This window comes from Bos mutus, chromosome 28 (genome assembly GCF_027580195.1).
Source record: "Bos mutus isolate GX-2022 chromosome 28, NWIPB_WYAK_1.1, whole genome shotgun sequence".
Taxonomy (NCBI): domain Eukaryota; kingdom Metazoa; phylum Chordata; class Mammalia; order Artiodactyla; family Bovidae; genus Bos; species Bos mutus.
This window is the reverse complement of record NC_091644.1, coordinates 21,170,349-21,183,711: the sequence shown is the minus strand read 5'-3', so window position 1 is coordinate 21,183,711 and position 13,363 is coordinate 21,170,349. Positions and strand designations below refer to the sequence as shown.

The following is a 13,363-nucleotide window of genomic DNA, read 5'->3' as shown; positions in this document are numbered from 1 at the left end:
ATGGAACTCCCCTTCCAATTCTATCTTAAAGAGCAGTAGTGAAAGTGGGCATCCTGTTTTGTCCCTGATCCCAAAGGAAAAACTTTTAAATTTTCACTTTTCAAACTTTTCACCATTAATTATTATATCAGTGGTAGATTTGGCCTTTATAATGTTGAGGCATGTTCCCTCCATACTCCCTTTGTATAGTCTTTATCATTAAAGGATGCTGAACTCTGTCAAATGCTTTTCCTACATCTACTGAGATGATCATATAATTTTTATCCTTCATTCTATTAATGTGGTGTATAACACTGACTTCCGAATGATAAACCATCCTTGCATCTCAGGGATAAATCCCACTTGATCACTGGATATATAATCATCTGAATGTGCTACTGAATTTAGTTTGCTAGTATTGAGTAGTTCTGCATCTACATTCATCAAGGATGTTGGCTTGTAACTTTCTTTCCTTGCAGTGACTTTGTGTGGCTTTGATATCAGGATGATGCTGGACTTTTAAAGTAAGTTTGAAAGTGTTCCCTTCTCTTCTATTTTTCATAGGAGTTTGAGATGGACTGGTATTAATTATTTTTCAAATAATAGAATTCACTAGTAAAGACATCTGATCCTGGGCTTTTCATTCTTGGGAGACTTTTGATTATAATCTCCTTACTCTTTAGAGGCATATTCTGATTTTGTTTCCTTTGGTAAACAGTTTTGATTCAGTTTTGGTAGTTTGTATGTTCCCAATATGTACTCATTTCATCTAGGTTACCTGATAAATTTGTTAATATATAATTATTGATAGTAGTATCTTATGAATCTTTGTATCTTGGCATGTCAATAATCATATGTCTGACTGTTAACATTAAAAATAAGTGGGACAGTACGTTTCAGCCTTATCTAGTCCCATTAAGCTTAATGCTGATCTTTGTCTACATTCAACACTTCATTAAGGAGTATAAAATGAGTATTAAAAAATATTTCTTCTAAATTAGTTGAAATTTTTCTATAGAAAACTTAACTCATCAGCTATTAAGCCGTCATGAAATACAATAAAAATGCTTTTCTCATTTACTAATTTTTAGAAAAATGAGTTGTTCCAGCAACTTCCAAGGATAAGCAATGAAGTTTGTTTTGTATTGATTTGGGTAAAAAGAGGATCATTATGAAGTCATAGATTTCTTATAATTGGTATATTTCCACTTATTAAAGATATTTCCTTTTTTTGACCACTGAATACACTTCTTCAAGTTGTCCTTCTGCCATGATCTTAGTAGTCTCTGCTTTTTTGTAACACAAAATACCCAAGGCTATTTTCATACTTCTTTGGTTCCAGATATGAGATCAAACTCTTTTCTAAGAAGCCTTGGTTCTTTTTAGTACAGAATCTACAACAATCAAAGAATATTCATTGCTTCTAGATTGCACACATTTACTTATATCTCAGATCTTTCAGTGGTCATAGCAAACCAACAAATTTATTTTAGAAGGAGAAAAGTAAGAATTCACACTGATACTTTTGAGTCAAAGCAAAGATTACTTTTAATTTGATTGCTACCATTTTATATGTCTTTTCTCTTAAGCTGAAAATCATGGTTTCTAATGACAATAAAATAAATACTTATTTGCTTTATCCTATTCTATATGCAGTATAGTGAAAATAACTACTAATTTTCCTAATAACAATAAGACAACAGAATGCAGTTTAAGAGGCTCTTTGTGAATTCGATTTATCTTTAGGCTATTTCCCACTAGTGATGCACAACAAAATACTATACTTTAAAATGACCTAAAAGAAATCTTCTGCAGTTGTACCACTAGTAATTTTGTAGAACTGTTTTAATATACAAATGTAAGTTAGCTTTTTAATTATGTATAAGAGTTTCTAGGTTTCAAAGTCAAAACATAAGGCAAGGCTCATATGGTCTACCTATTCTTTTCAAATATAAATAACATGTATCTTCTTTTTCCTTAATGGTAATATATCCTGAAAATCATTCTACAACAAAATAGAGATTTTCCTCATTCTGTTTTACAGGCCATGACACTACACGCAGTGGAATTACCACAGTTTATTCAATTAGGCTGTTACCGTTAGGTATTTGGATTTCTTCTATTCTTTTGTTATTAAAATATTACCACAGCAAACGGCCTTGTGTATACATAATTTTGTATCTTTGGAATAGATTCTTAAAATTGCTAAGGGACAGATAAGTCAAAAGGTACATGTACATGTAATCTGCATAGTGAATTTATAAAAGAACTTGAAAAAAATTGACATCTTTATGGTAGTGTCTTCATATCCATTAACATGCATGTCTATTTATTCTGTTTTTAAATTTTGTAAGGTTTTTTTAATTTTTCCTATTTGTTTTGCACAAGGAAACTGCTTTGCAAAGTAATCCTAATCTACACTGCTTTATAAAATAATCCTAATCTATCTTCAAGAAGTTCTAAACTGCTTTGTAAAGTAATCCTAATCTATCTTCAAGAAGTTCTAAACTGCTTTGTAAAGTAATCCTAATCTATCTTCAAGAAGTTCTTGCAGAAAAGCAAAAGGCATTGATACACAATTATATTTTAACTTTCAACAAGGAAAACTAAAAAAATCTTACTTTTGAAATAGTTAAAACTATCTAATTTTGCTGAAAATAATATATACCAAAAATTCCAGTGATAAGTTTTGAGAGAAAAATACAGAAGATTAATACAGTTCACATTAAAAAAAAACTCAACAGATATAAAGACTTAGAAATCTTGGGAAAATAAGAAGAGAGCTTATCTGAAAGGATGAATTTGAAAAGCATTAACATATGAATATTTCTACCACAAAGTTAATCCTCAAGAATAATATTATACAAAATATTTACTATTATGTTCAACACAGCTTATTTCTTCTAAGTATCAATGACAGAAGAGAATCACTAAAATTTGTAACTTGCCAACAGTGATTATATCTGTAATCTGAACTTTTTTTTAAATCAATAAAATATGGTAATAAGATTAGCAGAGATAATAAAACTTCCTTATTCCAAAGCAAGTACAATAAAATTTTTCTAAAAATTAACTTTTGTAATTGGTCATTATAATATTTTTTTTTAAAGTATCTTTAGTACACTGTATTTGATAAGGACTGAGAATAATTTTCTTATTTTGAAATATCCAGTGGGGGGGGCCGGGTAGTAAATGTGTAGAATTTTTACAAATCTGATGAGAAGTAACTTTTTCTTGACAATTTTATCTACTATGCAGGATAAAGAAAGATAAAAATGCAAAAATATTAATCTCTAATTCGGTCAATGATAATTTGCTAGTTCCTTTATGTTAACATAATAAATAACACTACTGGTAAAGGTTAGCCTATTTTCATTTTACTTCTAATTGCTAGAGAATTATACAGTACTGATACTGAACTGGTACATATTCAAGGAAGTGAGAGGTCAGAGTTAAAACCATTAGCAAGACGGTGATGAAAGCTCATTATAACTTCTTGCATAATACTGATTCTTGGCCTAGGGATAATAGAGGAATTCAGTCTCCTCTGTTACTTGTTATACTTATAAGCCACATAGAAGCTAAATTAAAATTGGGCAGAGTTATGCAATATAAGTAAGATTGATACACAAAGCACAGTAAGCCTGACACACTAAAAAGAAATTATTTCATTCACAATATTATTCAAGCAGTATTTAATATTAAGTTGTAAAACTCAACAATATATATCATCACCACACAAACAGCAGATCACAATTCACATTTCGTAACATAAAACAGTTGAAATATAAGGTAAACTGTTTTTGAGAACAGATGATAACCTAAGTCCCTTTTTCAAGATAAATTATTTTTTAGACATCAGTAACTCTCAAGGTTTCAATACACAAAGTATTAAAATATTCACTAATTACAAAAATAACTACATAAATATTAATAAAAAAGTTTTACAAGAGTACAATACCTTGGTTAGTGCAGCAGTATGATCTTCTCCACAACAAATATAAACTATTTTCTGAGTTCTTAGTGACTTTAGTAAATTAGGAACATACCTATCTGAAAATTTCAATAAGAGAACAGTTAACGAATGTATTAACAAACAGTATTTTTAAAATTAAAACTCTTCTACAATGTGTTTCTCTACAGCTTTCCCAATGGTGGAAGACAGTGATAATTAAACCATTTTAACAATTCAATAATTCTGTAGTAAAAGGCTAAGTTGGGTTGCCAAGCCTTTCTATTCCTACTACAGTGATAAAAGAAAGGTCTAAAAAGGGGAATTTAAATTCTAATCTGCCTCAATGCCAATCTACACTCAGGAATCAAGGAATTTCAAAGCTTTTTGACTGCTTCTAATACACATACATCATTCTTTATATCTACCTCATGATAATTAAGCTCATAGCATCCTACTTTGAAACCTAAAACTATACTTTCTGATGTTTTATAGCAGGAAAGATATAATAAATACCATAAATTGACATAGTTTTCTTATGCAGAACAAAATACTTTTAAATTCTAAGAGTATTATTTGTTATCATTTCCAGTTGTTATAGATCAACAACTCACTTTTGTCTAACTCATTATAATTATGTTGAACTTTATTAAATCAGTCTTTGTATTTCAAATATTGGCATTAAACCTAATGCAGCTATGAAAAATCAGTTCCCAAGATCCTAATTTTAAGTAGTTATAATTTTTTAAAATTCAAAAAGTTTATTTGTAAGACATTAGCATCACCATTAACAGATTAATTAAATGACTCAGATATAAATATTTCTTTGAAATACTCAAATAGATGAATACTTTGTTTTACTTTTCAGGATAATTTTACAACTTTTTTCAACTGATGGTAGCTGATAATGTGGTTACCCATCTGAAGAAATGTTTTTCTAAATTTTCTTTTAGTCATCATTCAACAATGAAGATTTTTGTCCAGATATACTTTCTCCATTTTATTTTAGAATAAAATACTATTTTTGGCCTTCCCACAATCTCCTAAAAATATTATAAGGTGGAATTTTTAAACTAATCTCTCCATCCCCACTTCAATCCCAAGGAAGATTTGTGTATACTTCTCTCTGACACTAAGAATCACTAATTCATCTCAAAAAAATCATCTCTCTTTAAAAGTATATCTATAAAAATTGCAAACCTACCATTTTCATCATTAAGACCTAGTTGACCAAATTTGTTGCGTCCCCATCCAAAGATAGCTCCAGAAAGGGTGAGTACAAAACTATGGGCTCCTCCAGCCGCAATTTGCATGAAAGGGATTCCAAGTAAAGACTTAATCAGCTGTGGTGAAGCTTGCTTTTTACAGTCAATGCCTAAACCCAATTGGCCATATTTATTCTGTCCCCAACAGAAGACTTCACTTGCTGTAAAACAAAAATCATAAATTACTATTTTTCTCACACACAAAAAAATTCCATTTGAAAATCATCAGTTATTTTGAGACATTCTTCCTTACACTGGATGAAAATACATATTCCTCCTTACAATTATTTCTTATACGATACTATCTAGAACAATCCATATTAGTAGAGTTTTACTTTGACTCACTTTACTAATGAATAGGGTAAGTCACATAACTGAGGGTAATCTCATTTCCTGATGTTCCTTTAGAGATTTAGTTCAACTTACTTTACTAATGAATGGGGTAAGTCACATAACTGAGGGTGATCTCATTTCCTGATGTTCCTAAGAAAGTACCACCTTTTTAATATTCCTCAGGTCTCATTTTTATTATATGATTTCTTCCAAGAGGGACTCATTTAAGCTCAAGGCTTCAGTTATCAATTACATGCTAAACACCTTCAAAATTTATCACTACCCTACATCTCTCCTCTGAGCAATAAATCCATGTATCCAATAGATTATCTGACAGCTATACTTCGATATTTGAAAGGTACTTCCAGTTCAGCATGCCCTAAACTCAATTCACAATCCCCTTCCTACCTCCCATACCTGGATCTCTTCCTAATGTTCCTCATTTTCAGTAAATAACCATCTTAACTGATTCAGCAGCACAAGTCATAAACATAAGGAGTCATCCTTCATATTCCCCTCTTCTTTTACCTTACATACAGGTTTTTATTAATTAGTCACCTATCAATCAAGTCATATACTGTTTTCTTTCTAAAGAAAAATATGGCTAATAGATCCACACCTACCCATTTCAACAGGTTCTTATAATAGTTCTTAGTTCAGTTCAGTTCAGTTGCTCAGTTGTCTCCGACTCTTTGCAACCCCATCAATCGCAGCACACCAGGCCTCCCTGTCCATCACCAACTCCCGGAGTCTGCCCAAACCCACATCCATTGAGTCAATGATGCCATCCAGCCATCTCATCATCTGTCGTCCCCTTCTCCTCCTGCCCTCAATCTTTCCCAGCATCAGGGTCTTTTCAAATGAGTCAGCTCTTCGCATCAGATGGCCAAAGTACTGGAGTTTCAGCTTCAACATCAGTCCTTCCAATGAACACCCAGGACTGATCTCCTTTAGGATGGACTGGTTGGATCTCCTCACAGTCCAAGGGACTCTCAAGAGTCTTCTCCAACTCCACAGTTCAAAAGTATCAATTCTTCAGCACTCAGCTTTCTTTATACTCCAACTCTCAAATCCATACATGACCACAGGAAAAACCATAGCCTTGACTAGATGGACCTTTGTTGGCAAAGTAATGTCTCTGCTTTTGAATATGCTGTCTAGATTAGTTATAACTTTCCTTGCAAGGAGTAAGCATCTTTTAATTTCATGGCTGTAATCACCATCTGCAATGATTTTGGAGCCCAAAAAATAAAGTCTGACACTGTTTCCACTGTTTCCCCATCTATTTCCCATGAAGTGATGGGACCGGATGCCATGATCTTCGTTTTCTGAATGCTGAGCTTTAAGCCAACTTTTTCACTCTCCTCTTTCACTTTCATCAAGAGGTTTTTTAGTTCCTCTTCACTTTCTGCCATAAGGGTGGTGTCATCTGCATATCTGAGGCTATTGATATTTCTCCCGGCAATCTTGATTCCAGCTGGTGCTTCCTCCAGCCCAGCGTTTCTCATGATGTACTCTGCATATAAGTTAAATAAGCAGGGTGACAATATACAGCCTTGACATACTCCTTTTCCTATTTGGAACTAGTCTGTTGTTCCATGTCCAGTTTTAACTATTGCTTCCTGACCTGCATACAAGTTTCTCAAGAGGCAGGTCAGGTGGTCTGGTATTCCCATCTCTTTCAGAATTTTCCACAGTTTATTGTGATCCACATAGTCAAAGGTTTTGGCATAGTCAATAAAGCAGAAATAGATGTTTTTCTGGAACTCTCTTGCTTTTTCCATGATCCAGCGGATGTTGGCAATTTGATCTCTGGTTCCTCTGCCTTTTCTAAAACCAGCTTGAACATCAGGAAGTTCACGGTTCACATATTGCTGAAGCCTGGCTTGGAGAATTTTGAGCATTACTTTACTAGCATGTGAGATGACTGAAATTGTGCGGTAGTTTGAGCATTCTTTGGCATCGCCTTTCTTAGGGATTGGAATGAAAACTGGTCTTTTCCAGTCCTGTGGCCACTGCTGAGTTTTCTAAATTTGCTGGCATACTGAGTGAAGCACTTGCACAGTGTCATCTTTCAGGATTTGAAATAGCTCAACTGGAATTCCATCACCTCCACTAGCTTTGTTCATAGTGATGCTTCCTAAGGCCCACTTGACTTCACATTCCAGGATGTCTGGCTCTAGGTGAGTGATCACACCATCGTGATTATCTGGGTTGTGAACATCTTTTTTGTACAATTCTTCTGTGTATTCTTGTCACTTCTTCTTAATATCTTCTGCTTCTGTTGCTGCTGCTGCTGCTGCTAAGTTGCTTCAGTCGTGTCTGACTCTGTGCGACCCCATAGACGGCATCTCACCAGGCTCTCCCGTCCCTGGGATTCTCCAGGCAATAACACTGGAGTGGGTTGCCATTTCCTTCTCCAATGCATGAAAGTGAAAAGTGAAAGTGAAGTCGCTCAGTCGTGTCCGATCCTTAGCAACCCAATGGATTGCAGCCTACCAGGCTCCTCGGTCCATGGGATTTTCCAGGCAAGAGTACTGGAGTGGGTGCCATTGCCTTCTCCATTTGCTTCTGTTAGGTCCTTATCATTTCTGTACTTTATTGTGCCCATCTTTCCATGAAATGTTCCCTTCGTATCTCTAATTTTCTTTAAGAGATCTCTAGTTCTCTCTACTTAACCACATTTGCTCACCCATTGCTACATTTTTTTTTTACAACTCTAAACATCTTTTACTTATTTTTATAAAATAAATGGCACTAATAATTGACATACTAATAAGTGATTTTTAAAAATTCATACCATAATAGTACATACTTACTAAGTTTCTCTCCAAACTAGATCACCAGTTCCTCTTCCAAAAGACAAGCACTCTTACCAACTGCTGATATGCACTTGCAGAAATACTCTATGGACATTAACTAGCAGACATTTGTATATACAGAGATATAAAAATGTAGATCTGATATATGGTAGACACCATAACAGTGGTCTGGATAAGTTTCAAATTAATTATTCCATAAATTTATATGTTCATGTGTTTATTTCATAATGAAACTCAAATGAGCTGATTTTTTTTTTAAAAACATAGATCTGAAATGTTGCTCACCTGAGAAAAATTTGTCAGTGCCTTCTCACAACTCTTGGGATAAATATTTTTAACAAGGCTTATAAGGTTCTACAAAATCTACCTATGTTTCTGAGCTCATTTCACACCAATCTCTTCCCTCACTTACTATACTTTGGCCATACTCACCTTCCTTCATATTTTCCAAAGCCAGTTTCTTACACACTTTTTGTCTCACACACTCTGCCTAAACCTTCCCCTCACTCTTGTCTAATTTACTTCTATTCTCTCTTCCTTAATCTCCAAGATTAAGTTCAATCCCCTTATTACGGGATCTGAGTATCCCAAACCTTTTTCTTTACAGTCTTCTTTTGTACTATATGACTATACTGTTATCTGTATGACTGAACCATAAGGGCTACGCTAGTCCCTAAGGGTGACTCAATGGTAAAGAATTCACCTGCCAAATGCAGGAGACAAGGCTTTGATCCCTGGGTCAGGAAGATTCCCTGGAGAAGGAAATGACTACCCATTCCAGTTTTCTTGCCTGGGAAACCCATGGCTAGAGGAGCTTGGTGGGCTACAGTTCACGGGGTCACAAAACAGTTGGATACAACTCAGCAACTAAACAACCACCATAAAGGCTAGTACTATACTGCTTACCACTGTGCCTATTTCATACTGAGTGATCTGCTCCCCACCCCAAAAATTTGTTTTTCACTAAATGAATAAGACACTGCTAAAACATGAAGCTGAATAAGGCAAAAGAATACTTGTCAAGATAGAAAAACTGTCCTCATCAGTAAAGCCTTTGGGTTTAAATTTATCTTGAATTTATCTACCAAAGTACCAAAAGAGAAGTTGACAGGTAACATCAAAAAATACAGGGATGCCAGCCCGACCCCTCATTTTATTTCTTAGATGGAATAAACCCAAATCCCTTAACACGGCACATAGGGCCCTTTGTAACAGATTTGTTTTTACTTCAACCACTATTTAAGTATGAAAATGTCTCCCATGCTCTGAAAATACCCACGTAAAATTATATGCTGATACACAAATACACAAAATACTTTCCTTCTATGCTCTCACTAGTACTATTATTACTTTAGCCAATCCTTAACATTTCCCCCTAGCTGCTTCTCAACAGGTCTCCAATTCTGAATTATATTCATCTTTCAAGACTTGCAGCAAATATGACTGTTACCAATTCTATTGTCAAACTACACTTTTTCCCTTATTCCCACAGTATTTTACTTTTACCTTGACCAAAAATAGTATATATTTTTTCTGCCTCAATTATAATATTTGTACATCTGCCTCTTCTATTAGATCACATGGTCCCTAAAACTGTCTCTTAATTTATTGGTATTTCCCTACAGTTCTAGTCTACTGTTTCATTCGCAGTAGGCCTCACAAGGCATTTAATAAATTTAAACTAATAATAATAAAGCCACTGAAACTTACTTTTATAAATGATGTAACAACAAATACATGGGGCTTCCCTGGTGCATGTGTGCTGGCTCAGTGGTAAAGAATCTGCCTGCCAACAGAGGAAACATGGGTTCGATCCCTGATCTGGGAAGATTCCACATGCCCCAGAGCAACTAAGCCTGTGTGCCACAACTACTAAGCTGTGCTTTAGAGCCTGGGAGCCACAATTAATGAGCTCACAGGCTGCAACCACTGAAGCCCTTGCCCTGGAGCCTGTACTCTGCAGTAAGAGAAGCCACACCACAATGAGAAGCCTGCACACCACACCTAGAGAGTAGAAAGCCTGTGCAGAGAAACAAAGTCCCAGCAAAGACAAAAATAAATAAACAAAATTTTAAAACTATAAAAAAATATATGGCAGGTTCTCTACGAACTCATAATCGTTAGCAAGCATAGGAAGAAGTCAAAAGAAATAAGCGAAGGTACCAGGATGCTTAGATGACTTTCTGTTTCTAGTCATAAAAAGTTTATCTGTGAGATCAAATGAAATTGGGCAAGTTATAAACTACCCCAGCTATGAAGGAATAATGTTCAGCAAGCTAAAGAACAATCAGATGCAAAAAATCAATGTCATGTCTATATTCTTGCAAAAAATGATTTGAGAATGACACCATTCAGAATAACAAAAAACATCAAATATCTATGGGAAAATCTAACAAAATGTACGTAAGATCTCTCCACAGAAAAGAACAAAATATTCTTGAGACAAATTAAAAGGAGATTAAAATGAATGGGAACATACCACCAGTTGCTGCTGCTAAGTCACCTCAGTCGTGTCTGACTCTGTGAGACCCCATAGACGGCAGCCCACCAGGCTCCCCCGTCCCTGGGATTCTCCAGGCAAGAACACTGGAGTGGGCTGCCATTTCCTTCTCCAATGCATGAAAGTGAAAAGTGAAACTGAAGTCGCTCAGGCGTGTCTGACTCTTAGCGACCCCGTGGACTGCAGCCTACCAGGCTCCTGCATCCATGGGATTTTCCAGGCAAGAGTACTGGAGTGGGTTGCCATTGCCTTCTCTGATATCACCAGTTGAAGAACTGAAAAACTCAGTATTACAAAGATTTTCCTCAATTCGATTTAGAGACAATGTGCAATCCCAAACAAAATCCCAATAGTTTAATAAGTGTCTATGAAAACTGCCAAACTAATTCTAAAATGTATACAGAAATGAAAAGGATAAAGAACCGGGGCAATGTTTAATAAGGATGAAGTTGAAGGAATTTCGTCTTTAAATAAGAAAGCTGAAAAGGCAAAAGAAAATAGAAGCAATGCTTACCTTTAGAAAGTGCAAGTGAATGATAGTAACCACAAGCAACCTGTACTATCTGGATATCCGACAAACTTTTAATATTTCTAGAAAAGAAGAAGAGATCAGGATTAGTTAATTCCGTTTAATAAATGAATCCTGAATGCTATTTATTGACCACCTACTATGTGCAAAGAGTTTCCTTACCAGCAGTTCCTTACTAGTGTGACCTAGCAGTTTATGCTTTTTTCACACAAGCCCAATTTATAAAAAATTTACACTAAAATCAGTAAACAAAATCTAAGTATGAAAAATTATGAGGTGTGATGAGAAAACACTTTGAAAGGACAATATTTAAGCACAGTAATCTATGCTCATACTTCAGTGCTTTCGTATGTTTTTATTATCAAAATGTGAAAAAACTTTAACTTAAAATATGAAACTTGGTAATATATTTCTAAGACAAATGTACATGATCTAATTTGTCAAAAATTGGTGTATTTGGCCCAGTTTAGTAAATGCTCTCCTCCATCAGGTTCCTTAAGAACCAGCAGGGATTCCTATCATGTGATGCTACCAATTCACAAATTATGAAACCTATTCCTTTTGGACTATCTTTCTTTTCCTTTGCATCTAAATCAATGATATTAAATGTATTTAATTCTTTACTACAGAAACTTAATTCATATCTATGATCACTGATGTGTGAGGTCATATTTCTGCCATCTCATGTTTCTGCCTTACATTTTTTTAGCTTCTTTTCCCACCAATTTCTGATTTTTCCTTAACTGCAATGTAACTCTAAAGGCTGTGTTAAAACATAAAAATCAAGTAACTCTGTGCATGAATCATCCCAGGTTTTATGTAGTTCACCTTCACCTGGTCATTCTGTTTTTCCTGAATTAACATTTTCAAGAAAAAAAGGGGGTGGGAAAATACAGTATGTTTCTTATTTCCCTTTACCTGATACTGCCACCTGACCTGATTCTGCCATATGAGAGTCCGGAGCAAGTTCTGACCAGTGTGTCGATACCCATGATTTTCGGGAGGCAGCTTCAGCAAACCAAATTTTGAGCGGGAAAAAGGAGAGTTACTCTAATTCCATATTGTTGTATTAAAAATAATTTATTTAGTGGATTTATGTTCTTAACTACAAAACTTGAGAGTTGTACTGCTACCATTTAGCAGAATCCAACAAGTTAACAGGGTCCAACATATTTTCAGATTTTCAAATATAGCAAAAGGCTATATATACACTGGCAAAGCAAAACCAGGAATAAAAAAATACATGGATATTTACAACTGTGAAGTTATTAAACATTTACTGTTATTGCTTATGCATATTACGTACATCATACATTGAATAGTGAACGGTATTAAATGGTTTAAAAAAAAAAACTGTTCCTGGCATCAAGCCCAATTTGCAAGACTAAGTAAAATCTTTTCAAATTCTACATTCTAACAGCACGCTGTTTTCTCCTTCACAGCATTTATCTCTATAAAATACTGGAATACTTAGTCATTTAATTATTACTAGTATACTCTGCTAAACAATAAGCTCTGTATATTATCTTATACCCATGGAATCCCGAGCACCTACCACAGTGCCTGGCAAAATGTATGAGGAAACAAAAAGTATGTCAAGTGTCCATTGTTTGAGGATAAGTGAATCTGTAACTTCTTTGAGGCTTTAATATTAAACTATTCATAAAGTTTGCCCCCAAAACTTCTAAATTTGCACAGCAATTTACACTCAGTGATTCTCATTACCAAAATATTATCATGCAGCTTAGAATATAGGACGAATTTTTTAGTTGTGTCTGCTTGAGAGAAGTGAAGATGTTCTTCTGTGGAATTACTGTTTCAAAGGAAAGAAATCTCTGCTTTTGTCTCTATGGAGATGTAATACACTGAAGATGAGGGAGTGGAGGTGGGAAAGAGAAGAGGGTTTGCTTTTTATTTTTTTTAGCTTTTGGGAATTTAAAAAAGAAACAAAAATACTGTTTTATATATATATGAATAGTAAAG

At 34.5% G+C, this 13,363-nt stretch overlaps 1 protein-coding gene across 7 annotated transcripts in view; it reads right to left on the bottom strand.

Annotated features, from left to right (window-relative positions):
• Positions 1 to 13,363, bottom strand: part of HERC4 (HECT and RLD domain containing E3 ubiquitin protein ligase 4) — a 131,142-nt gene that overhangs the window by 81,983 nt on the left and 35,796 nt on the right. For all 7 annotated transcript variants that reach the window (XM_070364474.1, XM_070364473.1, XM_070364471.1 and 4 more), the window contains exons 4-6: positions 11,366 to 11,442; positions 5,136 to 5,357; positions 3,941 to 4,032 (exon numbers count right to left, since the gene is read on the bottom strand). In XM_070364474.1, the coding sequence (XP_070220575.1) occupies positions 3,941 to 4,032; positions 5,136 to 5,357; positions 11,366 to 11,442 (391 nt within the window). The remainder of the gene's footprint in view (positions 1 to 3,940; positions 4,033 to 5,135; positions 5,358 to 11,365; positions 11,443 to 13,363) is intronic.